This window comes from Schistocerca nitens, chromosome 9 (assembly GCF_023898315.1).
Source record: "Schistocerca nitens isolate TAMUIC-IGC-003100 chromosome 9, iqSchNite1.1, whole genome shotgun sequence".
In the NCBI taxonomy this organism is placed as follows: Eukaryota; Metazoa; Arthropoda; class Insecta; order Orthoptera; family Acrididae; genus Schistocerca; species Schistocerca nitens.
This window is the reverse complement of record NC_064622.1, coordinates 481,973,931-481,988,104: the sequence shown is the minus strand read 5'-3', so window position 1 is coordinate 481,988,104 and position 14,174 is coordinate 481,973,931. Positions and strand designations below refer to the sequence as shown.

Below are 14,174 nucleotides of genomic sequence, written 5' to 3'. Positions count from 1 at the left end.
TGGAATTATTATAAACAATAACATAATCTCCTCTTTGAATTGTGTGGCTCTTAGCATGATGAATATACATTTCACCACCTGTTGCTGAGAGCTACTGTCTCCCTCTCTTATGCTGAAATATGTTCCTCCTCTTGTCACATATCTGCCTACCCGGACAACTGCTCATACACAAACGCCACAGTGTTGCTACAGCACAGTCTGCTTATGGACATCCACCTGTCTATCCCTGTGCGTGTGTGTGTGTTGGGGGGAGGGGGGGCATGTCTACCATTAATTGTACCTTTTGCTTATGTGTCATCATTTACCTGCTTTTGAGTCCTGGCCTTTCCTAATAATTTTTTAATTTTTTTTTCACCTTAGAATTTCCATTATCCTAATTTGTGATACCTTCAGCCACTTGTAATCTGTATTCTATTCAAGAACAGAGAAATGAGGAAAACCAGTATGTTTAATTTCTAAAAAAGTTGTAAGAATATTTCGTAATGATAGTGACTGAATATCACACCACAACTGTTTCAATGGCAGTGGCAATTCTATACTGACATATCAATGTATCTAGCATTTAATAGTACATGTGGCTGCTAAAAAAAAATCAGTATCAGATCAAATGTGGTACAGACATGAATGAGTGGAAGTATAAAAGCATTTTAACCACAGACATCACATTCTTCTGGGGAGTTTGAGAGGGACATCATAGTTTGGTGCAAAGGTCTTCTACAAAATTTGGGATACAAATAATGTAGGCTTTTGAAGAAAATGAAAAGAACTCTGATAAACAGGGAAAGAGAGGAGAAGGTGGAAAAGCATTTCAGTGATTTGTGTGCAGCCATTTATATGCCAAATGAGTGGATGAACTTGATTCTACTTCGTTGCAATAACAAACAACAGTTGCAGCACATAATGATGAATTCTACTACCTCTCAAAAATTTTACTTTCTTGAATACAGGCATCTCCGTAACTTTGATAACCATTTGTGTGTTGAGGACTTTTTAACTCCATAAATGGATAACTGCCATCCCTCTCTATCTTATGTGTGTTTAATATAGAATGATGGATCAAATGGTGTAAAAAGTTGATTAAAACTGACACCCAGAATCGTAGACATATTAAAATAAAGTATTGAAATTAATATGAGTTGCACTGCAGATCACAGTTAAGATACAGGATCACTATGGGTAACTGGCTGGCAATTTGTGTCAGTATATAGCATAAAACTCTTGTATATTGTAAAAATCACCCTAATATTTTAAATACCATTACTGGAATGATAGTAGTGTGTTACTGTTGTGGATAGTGTGGGGTAAGAATATCCTGTACTTTCAAATGTAATGCTCTTCTGATGACATATGTAAAGCTTTTAGTTTTAGTTGAATTCTTTTATTTTGGCGGCTCGCGCATGCCCGCCCAGATGCGGGAGATTGCTGCGGTGCCAGTTGCACACGACGCACGCGCCAAGAGAAGCAGCGCCATAGTATAGTATAGTTCGCAAGCTTACGTTTAGGGGGGAGCACGCAGTTAATGAAGTAAAGCCACCACGGCCGCATTAACCCTTTCGCTGCTACAGAGACGTGCTCCCCGCATTCCGCGCTGTGCGCGATTTTGTCACTGCACTGCTCGCCTGTGCTGACACATGGTGTTTCCGACTGCTTTGACACACTTATCATTCGATTCCACAAAAACTATTTGGCCCAAAAATTAGATTTTTACACATCTTCTTGACTGATACCTTCCCCCCACTTCCTTTGACTGATTGAAGTGCTTTAAAATAAAGCCAGACGTGCCCGGTGTAAATAAAACTTTTATTACAGTCTCAATATTACATACGACACCTATGTGGTACTTAAATTAAATGAGATATTGTTATACAGTAAATTTTATATGAAATTTAGGTACCTTGTCCACATTTCATTCTCAACATTGTGGCAACTAAAATCGACCATATGGAAAGTATACACTATGGACTTTTACCTCAGCAAACTCTTCAAAATTTCGTGCAATGGTTTACTACATTTAATGCTGCACAATAACTGGGTTGAACATCGAAACAAAATTAAGTCATTTATGGGACGAAGGTATCAGTCAAGAAGATGTGTAAAAATCTAATTTTTGGGCCAAATAGTTTTTGTGAAATCGAATGATAAGTGTGTCAAAGCAGTGGGAACACCATGTGTCTGCACAGGCGAGCAGTGTAGTGATGACAAAATCGCGCACAGCGCGGAATGCGGGGAGCACGTGACTGCAGCAGCGAAAGGGTTAATGAAGAGACAAAGCACTAGAAATTTCAAAAAATTGCATTCAAACGAATAAAATTCGTGAAGTAAGACACTTCGATATTGTTTTTAAACAAAGAAAATATTAATCACCGCACAAGATTTGAACTCCATACCTTTCGCTCACTAACCCAATGCCTTAACTGCTACACCAGCGCAGCTCGTCGTTAAATGTCTCTCCATAAGGACTCTAACAGCTCACGCAAAATTCTGACAAACACTGTTGATATGCCTATGAATAACTCGGACTTCGTCGAAGTACAATAGAAAATAAACAATTACCGCTGTTCTTTATTGCGAAAAAGCGGTTCGTGAAATTGATACAAACACCTTTTCTTGCTATCACCTGAATTAAGAGTCTTATTGCTTGTTTGGTTTAATTAATTAACAGAAAATGAAGCAATTGGTATAAAGAATGGTTTTTCCAAACTTTCAAAAAACAAAGTCTGCTATCAAGACATAGCTTTTGTTCTGTTACTTTATTTATGACTGAACGTTTCTAAAACTGAAGACACTCGTCCGTGCTCTGCTCTGCAGTCGAGATCTGGCAACGTCGTTCTCTGTTCATTGGCTGACTGTATTTTTTGACGTCAGATGCGCAGAACGAACCTAAACTTGGCCGCCAACATAAATGACGCGCACTTTAGTCACAAAGCATGTTGAAAAGACAGAGAGATACATTTGTGAGTACGACTTGAATGCTATGTATAAATTTTTAGGAATACACAAAGAAAGGCTGAAGAGATTAAACAGAGAGCATTCCTTAGTGTCTGGAGATAGTTTTCAGAGAAAACCTCAATGTGAGGGACTGCAATTCTGCTTTTCTGTCAGTTTCGTTGATTCAAATAATTACTCAGATTCTCTCACCTGATTGTGACGTCTTCTTGGTGGGGACCTTTTATTCCACAATGCTTCCAACTGATCAAAATGCTGAGATTGGGCAAGCGCTGCCTGCTCAGGTCCCACACACTAAAAAGTACAAAGAAGAACTTCCTGTACAATTCTTAATGTTATGTGTACTGTTAGTCACAAGTAATCATCTTACATTTTTACTATATGTACACATCAATGTTTTCAGATGTTGCTTATGCACTTTCAACTCAAAAACATAGAATAACTAAGTACAATGAATTCTCAACTCAAAAACAGACAATAACCAATAAGCAGGCAGTTTGAACATGGGTAGAAAAGGGAGCTACAGGGTAGTGATCTTTTTTTAAGTCTATTGAAATTCAGTAAATATACAATAGTTCATATGGAGACTTGATTATACGGTTTTATTAAAATATACTCAGCTCATTACTTATCACATATACTATAAACAATGTAAAATTTTCCATTCCTAATTTCATGGTAGAAATGATATTGTAATTTAATATAAACAATTGACAATTACACAAAATGTGATGGTGTCTGTAATACGAGTACATTAAAAGGCACAATTGAGACAGATGCCAAGTTCACATGTAAAATGAAAAAGTGCAACCCATATTCAGGTTTGTCTCTGCCATATTAAATTGACAGAGTATACATTCTGCATAAGACTTCCGACTGATGAGACATGAACCATTTTCGTCACCTTTGATCAATATTTTGAAATGTTGCCCAATACCTCCCATTATATTCTTGAATTCACTCTACAATCGACACGTCATTGAGGATGCTGTTTTTGGCTCCACCAATAAGTACTTAATAGAGATACAAAACAATTAGAAACTATCATATAACCAATATGTTACTAACGTGATAATAAAAACACAAAACTGTGCTGATTTTGATTAATCTGAAATCAAACCGTTCATGTTTGAACTGATCATTCTAATAACTTGTAAATCTATGAAAAATTTTAAAGAGTTTGCATATTCCCCTGGTGTCATCATGAAATCCTCCAGGCTGTTCCCTGTTTATTTCTCCTTTTAGCAAACCATTTTAAAATGCTGAGTTCATATCAAATTGTGCTTACCGTTAACATAATGCAATACTGAATACAGTTCTGATTGTGTCATATCCTGTGACTGGGATCTATGTTTCATTACAGTTAATTCCTTCAAGATGACTGTAGTCCCGAACAACTAGTGGAGCTCTGTGATGATCATTTATCAAGTTGGCATCTTGTCCGGGGGAAATAGAAGTTTTTGCTAATTCTATTGAAGTTTGTGTCAAACTAACTTCCAATGGTGAAATTTCTTTTTTTTTATATAATTGATTTCCATTAACTGCAGTCTGCTGGCCTGATTGCTTCAGATTATTTTATTGGCTAATCTATTTATGGTAACACATATTTAAATAAATTCCAGGTTTTCAAATTTTGAAATGAAAGCTCTTCTATTCATAACCCTGTCTGTCTCACATATTACTTCCACTAAATAAATTTCTGGTTGACATTTACCATGTTCATTTTTTTAACACGTCCCTACTTAGGGCATCAACCACAAAACAGTTTTTACTTGATAATGGCTTACTTCACTACTGTAGGAACACTGTTAGGGTTTTTTCAGCGATTCTGATTCACTCACAATGTGTTTGTTCTGAATAATTTATCGCAAAGATTTTGTTCATCAGAATTTTAAACAACTGTTTGATGTTCTCATGAAACTGTTTTGGAACATATACAATACATTTGGTCCTAAAAATAAGTGACTGTTCAGATGAGCATTCTTCCAGGTTGGCAACTGATACAGAGAATCAATGCTGCTCGCCATATGTTGACAGAGAAATAATAATGTTGTCCTATTTCATCTTTTTCCACCCTATGATTTTGTATGATGCATTATAATGTTCTGGGAAAATGCTACAAAAGTGGAAAATGTTTTTAAAATAAAAACACCGAGTTGTGGGGCTGATATGTAGTGTTACAAATTGGGACATCCTTTAGGCACCTATTCAGCATCCTTCGAATACTGACACAACTCAGTAAATTTATTCGCTGATGACATCTGTAATCAACAACCAAATGCTTTTCCTTGATGTAATACAAAGAGGAGTTATCTAGTCTGGTATAAGATTTTTAAAATAAGCTCCCACTGAATGTAAAAAAAAGGATTTGACAATTGTCATGTATTCAAGAGGAAATTGAAACAATTACTCATAAACCATGTTGTATATAATTTAAATGTATTGCTAGAGCTACAAGTTTTGTATACACTGAAGTGCAAAAGAAAGTGGTATAGGCCTGTGTATTCAAATACAGTCAGAATACAGCGCTGCGGGTGGCAACACCTGTATAAGACAACTGTCTGGCGCAGTTATTGGATCGGTTACTGCTCCTGCAATGGCAGTTTATCAAGGATTAAGTGAGTCTGAACATGGTGCTAAAGACAATGCATGAGCGATGTGACACAGCATCTCCGAGGTAGTGATTTTGGGATTTTCCTGTAAGGCCATTTCACAAGTGTACTGTGAATATCAGGAATACAGTAAAACATCAAATCTCTGACATCACTGTGGCTGGAAGAAGACCCTGCAAGAACTGGACCAATGGCGACTGATGAGAATCATTCAATGTGACAGAAGTGCAACTTTCTATAAATTGCTGCAGATTTCAATGCTGGGCTATCAACAAGTGTCTGCGTGTGAACCATTCAATGAAACATCAATGATATGGGGTTTAGGAGCTGAAGGCCACTCGTGTACCCTTGATGAACGCACGACAAAAGCTGTATGCCTTGCTGAGGCCCATCAACACCGGCGTTGGTCTGTTGATGGCTGGAAACATGTTCGCTAATCGGACGAGTCTTCAAATTGTATCGAGAGGATGGACGCGTACGGGTATGGAGACAACCTCATGGACCCTGCATGTCAGCAGGGGATGGTTCAAGCTGGTAAAGGCTCTGTAATGGTGTGGGGTATGAGCAATTGGAGTGATATGGGACCCCTGATATGTCTAGATGTGACTGTGACAGGTGACATGTTTGTAATCACCTGTATCCATTCATGTCCATTGTGCATTTCGTCGGACTTGGGCAATTCCAGCAGGACAATGCGACACCCCACATTTACAGAATTGCTACAGAGTGGCTCCAGGAACATTCTTCTGAGTTAAAGCACCTCCGCTGGCCACCAAACTCCCCAGACCTGAACATACTTGAGCATATCTTGGATACCTTGCAACGTGCTGTTCAGAAGAACCTCCACCCCATTGTACTCTTATGGATGTATGGACAAACCTGCAGGATTTGTGGTGTCAATTCCCTCCCAGCACTACTTCAGTCATTAGTAGAATCCATGCCACATTGTGTTGTGGCACTTCTGTGTGCTCAAAGGGGCCCTACACAATATTAGTAAGGTATATCATTTTCTTTGGCTCTTCAGTATATATTATAAATCTGGGATGCCCGCCATTAATCTTATGACGACCTGCCCCTCACCGTTTGTCCTTGTAAATTTGTATTTTAATCATCTTTCATTCCCTCCTGGAAAAAGAGAGAAAGCAGGCTCTTGCAGAACTAAATCTTAGTTCTTTTGGGACTTCATTGTTATAAATATATTTGTTAAATAAAGTGAGTATTTCATAACAAATGATATGAACTGATTATGTATATGGTCTCAGGTTCTATACAAAGCTAAAACAAGACTGGAAAGTGCCATGATGTTCCTTTCCCCTGACACAAGAACTACAAAATTTATTGAATGTGATGTTAATTATATTCTCCTTCAGGAATTGACAGATGTTGACCCATTTAATTGACTAATGTGAGATTAGCCTTTATGAGGTAAGATTTCCAAGGTTGGTTCATTTGAATTAACATTCTGAAAAACTGTCCAAGCCTTACACTTGTTGTCTTACTGATACAACTTTTGATCACAATGATGTAACTGATGAGCGCATGCCACCAACGTCTTTAGTACTCATCCTAAAATCTGATTAGGTGCATGCATGTGGATAAAATGACTAAAAGATTAAAAAACTTGTACTAGGGAGAAAAATCCTAAATATTCTGATATGTAAGCATACCCAAGCAACAAACACACACACACACACACAGAGAGAGAGAGAGAGAGAGAGAGAAATACTTGTCATATGTCACCAAATTGTATGCATATAAATTGATTAACATGTTTGTCAAATGCTAATGTAACTGACAACAAATTATTCCTTCTAGCATTGGGCAGGAATAACAGGCTTTCCAAGTAACATGCACTGTCACAAAACATTTATTAAAGCTTTGACATTAGTTCCCTCTCTTCCATCAGTGTTCATTAAGGTACGATCACTTCAGTCAGTACTGGAAAGGAGTAAAATACTGAAAACTATTCACCTCAGTAATGAATTGTACTTGTAAACCCCCCCCCCCCCCCATGATTTGAAAATTAGTACTGAGTTAGAATAAAAAAATTCAATGGTAAATTCTGGGTTGCTGGATACATTGTCAGATCTGTGTGTGTTGTTTTTAAACCTTTTCCTTTAATTTGTATTTGGACAGTTTATTTTCAAAAGTCATTTCTTACCGCAGCTGTAGGACTTAAACATACAACTTCAGGTTTTTCTGAGTTGTCAGATTTTTACTCTGTTTTCCATTATGTTCATTATCCTCTGTTTACCATCATGTTTATCGTGATCACCTATAACTTCTAGAAACTACTAATACACAGAGCTTTCCATCAGACGTTAGGAAATTCATGAGGCTCACATTAACAATAAAATTCTGGCACAGTTCTTAAGACAGTACCCTGAGGCAATATATGTCTACACTGACAGCTCAAAAACCAGTGACTCTGTTGGAAGCATGTTCTGTGTACCATGTTTACAGAAGTCTGGGCCATTCAAATCACCAGTGGAGGCAAGTATCATATTTGCAGAACTTGTTGCAATACTAGAAGCACAACATTTCTGATTGCTGATTACAGCATCCTTGTATTTCCTACTCACTGACTCTTTACCTGCTTGAACAGTACTTAAAAATTTTAGCACAGATGTTACTAGAAACCCAATTGTATGCAAGATTATCGAAGTGTTGGAATTGATGCATGGAGAAAGTCATTCCATAAATTTTGGTTGGGCGATATCACAATGTGGGTTCACTGGCAATGAGGCTGTGAACTACTCAGCCAAAGAAACTGCTGTGATAGGGCATACCATCTGCACTGCAACCCCATGTAAGAATTACCAATGTGTCATACACACATGCATGACAGAAGACTGGCAACAGGCATGGGTGACCACAACAAAACACAAACACGAGAAATACGCAACAGTTCGGCCGTAAGTCTCATATTAGACAAAATCTCGCACAAATTAAGTGCCTATGCTTCTCTGATTTAACCACAGAAGTTTCCATAAACATCTTCACCGGCTGTATATTGTAGAGACAGCTTTCTTCTCTTGTAGAGAAGAAGAAGGTGCAGATCACCTTTTCTTCATGTGCCCATACAACATAGAAGTATTACAATCTTTTTATATGAACTTGTGAAGCTGGCTCATCAGTTGCCAACCTGTGCGATGCCTTTCTTAGCAACACAGGATTATAGACTTTTCCACTTGACATAGGATTCACTGTTGCCACAGGTATGTGCAGGTGACACCACTGACAATGGACTGCACAAAAGTGTCCTACAACACCTGATTTTACAATGATTATACAGTATTGGTTTACCTGTAATTATGAATATTCTATCAACAATTTGCATGTAAATAAATAAATATTCTAATACTAATTTTCTATCGCTACCCATATATTTTGTGTAACTATGAAATAATATGGAAAATAAGAGAAAGGCAACTAATGTTTGGTGCACACACACACACCCAAGAGACAACAGTATTCACACTACCTTCTGAGCTCTTGCTCTTGCTCTTTTTCTAACAAAAGTACACACACAAACACCCTACCACACACTAACAGTTGTGGCAAGACTATAGGTGTGTAACTATGAACTGGCTGTATAGTGTAAGCTAATGCCCAATAAATTCAGTTCAGATTGAATGAAAAAGAAACAATGATCTGACTAGCCAGGCTACCATCCAAATCACATTTCTTCAGCTTCAGGTAACATGCAGCAGCTTGTTCTGCAGTCGCACCATGTTCCACTGGCTCCTACTCTACAATGCCATTTATGCAGACTTTGTCAGTGTCCTCTAAGCCTCATAGTGAATTCTGAACCATAAAATTCTATCTATTCCAGTTATTGATAAATTGAAATTTCACAATTTCATGGCTGCTCCACCAAAGACGGTTAAGCCAACTGTTCAGACGCACAATTCAACAAACACATGAAGATTGGTAAAAAGCAGGAATGACTATTCACAGATTGCAACCACAAAACAAGTTACTTAATGTACATAAACCACATTCTGTATCCACATTAATGATTTATCATTGATTCATGTAGTGCTTCAATTAGTGTCTGAATGTTAACATGTTGCAGCAAAATACACAAATACATATCAAGCTAGACTTACCATCATGCTCCCAACAACAGTAAGAAAATGTATGCATTTTCATGGACTAATCAAAGATTTGTCAGATCAGAGTTTAAAGCCTTGCATTTACTATTGTTTACATAGACATGCTGGTTCAAATGGTTCTGAGCACTAAGGGACTTAACTGCAGTGGTCATCAGTCCCCTAGAACTTAGAACTACTTAAACCTAACTAACCTAAGGACATCACACACATCCATGCCCGAGGCAGGATTCAAACCTGTGACCGTAGCAGTCAAGCGGTTCCAGACTGTAGCGCCTAGAACCTCTCGGCCACTCCGGCCAGCCATGCTGCTTCATTTAAAAGGATAAATAACTAATTAGCACTTACAAAAATTCACTAAGAAACTGTAACAAAACTTTTGCTCTAAAATATACCTGTTGTGAACCCATTGTAGAACCTTTGGTTGGTATTTTGGAAATTTCCTCCATACTGGCAGAGACAGAGAACCTCCTCTTCAGTCTTTCATCAACAGCTGCCATCATTATGGAAGAAGTCAAGTGTCCATATTTCTTCTGCCAGGTATATGTGTCTAGAGAGACCTCCTTTTTCAATAGTCTTCTCATTGGTCTCTTAGGCCCAGTAGGTCGCAAGTCTGCAGCAGACAACATATAATGTGAATGTAAATTTAGTAATACATTACAGAATATGTTGCCAAGATATGCAACACTGAACTATAATTGCATATGAAAATGAAAAGTGTATGGTAAAAACAATGAAATACTGTTATAATTTCTTCAACCAACTTTGTTCTGTTCATCATCTGACTGAGATACAGCCAACAAATTCATTCCACTGTGCACCACACTTTATTCTATAATCCAACTTCGATATTAACCTACTTCTTTAATGAAGTCACTGTTATCACGTAACTGCTGGTTGTAATGTTTTCCACCTTCACATTTCAATAATTTATTTAGCCCCTTGCTTCAGTTACCCAGTATTTCATGCTCTGGGTTTTAAAATGTTAATTTACCCCATTTTTGGTTTGATAGCTTCCTCCTCAATAGTCATCAACAAAGTAACTTGACTGAAAGAGGAAACAATTTTCCCTGTGATATATTATGTCATTGCCTTAGTCATGTTGTTCATTGTGTTGTGATCAGACTCTAGTCTTTTGGTGAGTTGATAGTGTAACAAAACATCATTTGGACCCTTTTCTGCAGAACAGAATCACTGGACATTTTGAAGCACTTCAGAAGGATTGAATGTGCCAAAAAACATGCTGATGGTGTCTGCAAGCCAATTGCCTGCAGAAGCTCAGAGTCAAAGCAGTTGTTTTGTATGAAAGAGGTCTGAGAGCATGCCTTCATCAAGACAGTGTACACAGGTAGCTGATACAGTCACAGGAATACCACAGAAAGAGATGTATGGTTTTTGTGATCATTTGAGAAATACTATTGATGACCAGAGGTACAGAAATGAAGTGCTACAGTTAGATGTGCTATTTTACAAAGGAATAGATGGTCGTGGCTGCTCTTTATGGACATGAATATCCTATAAAGCAGGGCCAGCCATGGCATGCCAAACTTCAAGCATGTAGCGTGTGTGGGTTGCATGTGGATCAGGGACCATTCTGTCACTCGGCTTTCCTCAGTCCTGGGAAGTACCCGGAACAGAACAACATTTCCTTTGGCAATGTGATGGGGCACTTTTCCGTTGGCATAACTCAGAGTTTGGCAAATTGTGGTGTCAGCACTCTTCACCCTTTGCTATTTGTTCATGGTATGCAGTATGTTCACAGGTTCTGTTCCTGTTTGTATAAAAAGGGGCAGTCTACCAATCTTATCACCACAATCCTTTAAAATGAATGGGAATGGTGGAAGTGAGGAACGAGAATTCACATAAGTGACATGTACTGCATATTTAATAACAAAACAACATTACACTACAATGCAGAAATCAAAAGATAGATTCATTGTTCTGTTCATCAAGAAGAATTTTGTGCTAAATTTGAGGACATGGAGCATGTAAAGAAATTGGTAGTATGAATAGTAAAATTCCTGAAGTTGCATGCCTTACTCCATTGTCAGTTACAGTAGTTTCCAATGGAACTTAACGAATTGTATGGAGACTACATATATTACTGCAAAGTATGTTGGTTAAGTCAAGGTGCATGCCTGGAACATTTTTTTTTTATTTAAAACTAACTAAAGTTGAATTTGTAGAGGAAAAAGGAGTGCAGAAATGAAAACTAGAACAACTTAAATGTATTGCAGGCTTCACATTTTATGCAGACTCAACTTCACACTGCCCACATTAAGACATTGAAAGATAATTTCTTCCTGATTTGTCAGGGATGAATTTAAAAAGGAAATCACATTCTACAAGGAACACATTTCGACAAAGATAGTCCAGTTCGCTAGGCTCACTGCCGTTGAAGAAAACACAATGTTTGAAGAATTCATTGTGGCCTAGAAAGAATTACAAGGACAGTTTTGCCTTTTTCACAGATGACTTGCACTTACCTTGGGGCAACATATAGGCATTATTTCATCAAAATTGGAACACGGACAAATACTGTAAATTTAAATTTCATCTAAGACAGTCTACTTGACGTTGTGGTTCAGAAGCAATAGATGGTGCTGTTAGTTTCATAGTACAGCAAAGAACCAATAGATGGTGCTGTTAGTTTCATAGTACAGCAAAGAACCAATAGATGGTGCTGTTAGTTTCATAGTACAGCAAAGAACCAATAGATGGTGCTGTTACATGTTTTTTACCTTGATGGCAGCAGATGTACTTTCAGAAGTTTAATTCAGTGGCAGAATTAAGTGCTACATCCTTATCTTTATGAATACAAACTAACACTGAATTTACTTGGTTAGGATATACAGATATGCTGACTTTGCCTTGCATATAAAAACTTAACAACATTGCTCTGCTTCTTTCAACAGGTTTTATTTATATTATTTGGTATGACAAACAGATTTATTAAGTTTGTTCCCTGATTCTGGTCCCTCCTTATCACATTTTGATTTCATTTACTTTTCAAATAAAAATACCTAGAAAATGGTCAAGTTTTTCTGAATACAGTGGAAGGCTGAAAGACTGTGGGCTACGCTGTCTCAAGATTCCAATGAAGGTTTAATTAATTATTTGTAAACTCCTTCTGAAAGCATGGTGTGACTTTTATGGAAAGCATCATATGTATGGAAAGCATCATATCTAACTTCATTCCTGAGAACCCTTCACTCACAGAGGCTTAAAGTTACTTCTCTCCAGTGTAACATCATAGACGCAGAAACTTTGATGGGAAGCAGGAAATGTGAGGGAGTTTTTATATGCTGAATCCTGTTTACTCCTAACAATTTATAATTTCTCTTCTAAATGTAAAATTCCTGGTGAGCTTATGATATGCATGGCCATAAAAAAAGCAAAAGGCCAGGCACCATGTGCTGCAGGCATGGATCTCAGCTCTACCTGGTTTCATGTGTTAGTGAAGCAAACAAGTGCTTCATTTGTGTCCCCATCTGTTCTCATTCAAATGCTTTACACAAAGAAGATTTATAAGACCAAAATAAATTCCATACGTACGAAGTTTCAGGCAGAGCTCTAAATAAATACGCCACACAATGCTGGGTTTCTCAGCTCATTGTATGAAAAATGAACTTATTTAGTTTTTGCATGAACATGGGAGCCATATAAATGGTAAGGTTTTCCCTAACCTTTCTTGTTCCACTGATATGATGGCCAAAGAGATGAAAGTGATGATAAGATAGTTTCATTCCTTCACTGCAGCAAACTTCCTCTGCAGACTGGAGACCCCTGCAGCTAATGTTGCAGTGTCTGTTGGCTTGGTCAACTTGCCTCCACTTTCTTCATTTTCTCTTATCTATTTGCTGTGTCCCCAAAGACACTCTTTGTAAAGATTTGCATGTTCAGTTTAAATAAAGCTGCAGGTGCAACAATTGTGTAGACAAGCAGGACAGGACAGGACAGGGATAGAAATTTGATTATCTCCCATCATAGTGGATGAAAGATGCATCTGGATGTCCAGCCAGGTTAATGTAAATATTTTTGTAAATGTAAACACCAATAACATATTTAGGCTTTAGGCCTGTTCCAACTGGTCAACTGCTGCCTATAAGGCAGTACGATGAGTGATTTATGATCATGGGCTGTCTGACTGGTAAGTTGCCAGTCCCTCAGGCCTTGTTGCCAGTAGGTGAATCCCAATGATGTGCTGCTGCTTTTTATTAAAGCAGCTCCTCATTTGGCATCATGAGGCTGAGTGGATCCTATTCCGTTTGTCCCTACCCCAGAAAAATCTGAGAAGGTACTAGGAACTGAAACCAGGTCCTTCTGCACCAAAGGCAGTAACGCTACCACTTGACCACTGAGATGGTTACTATTTCTGTACACAATATTTAAAAAAACTGACATAGCTGTCTGAGCTGGACTATGACATTATTGTTGGCAATGTGCCACTTCTTTTTCTTTCACAAATGGATTGCTTAAGAACAACCAATAACAGCACTTT

The 14,174-nt window shown here is 37.8% G+C and overlaps 1 protein-coding gene across 1 annotated transcript in view; it reads right to left on the bottom strand.

Annotated features, from left to right (window-relative positions):
* Window positions 1-14,174, bottom strand: part of LOC126204368 (protein qui-1-like) — a 396,210-nt gene that overhangs the window by 25,660 nt on the left and 356,376 nt on the right. Inside the window, exons 20-21 of the mRNA XM_049938742.1 lie at window positions 10,069-10,286; window positions 3,139-3,240 (exon numbers count right to left, since the gene is read on the bottom strand). Of these exons, the coding sequence (XP_049794699.1) occupies window positions 3,139-3,240; window positions 10,069-10,286 (320 nt within the window). The remainder of the gene's footprint in view (window positions 1-3,138; window positions 3,241-10,068; window positions 10,287-14,174) is intronic.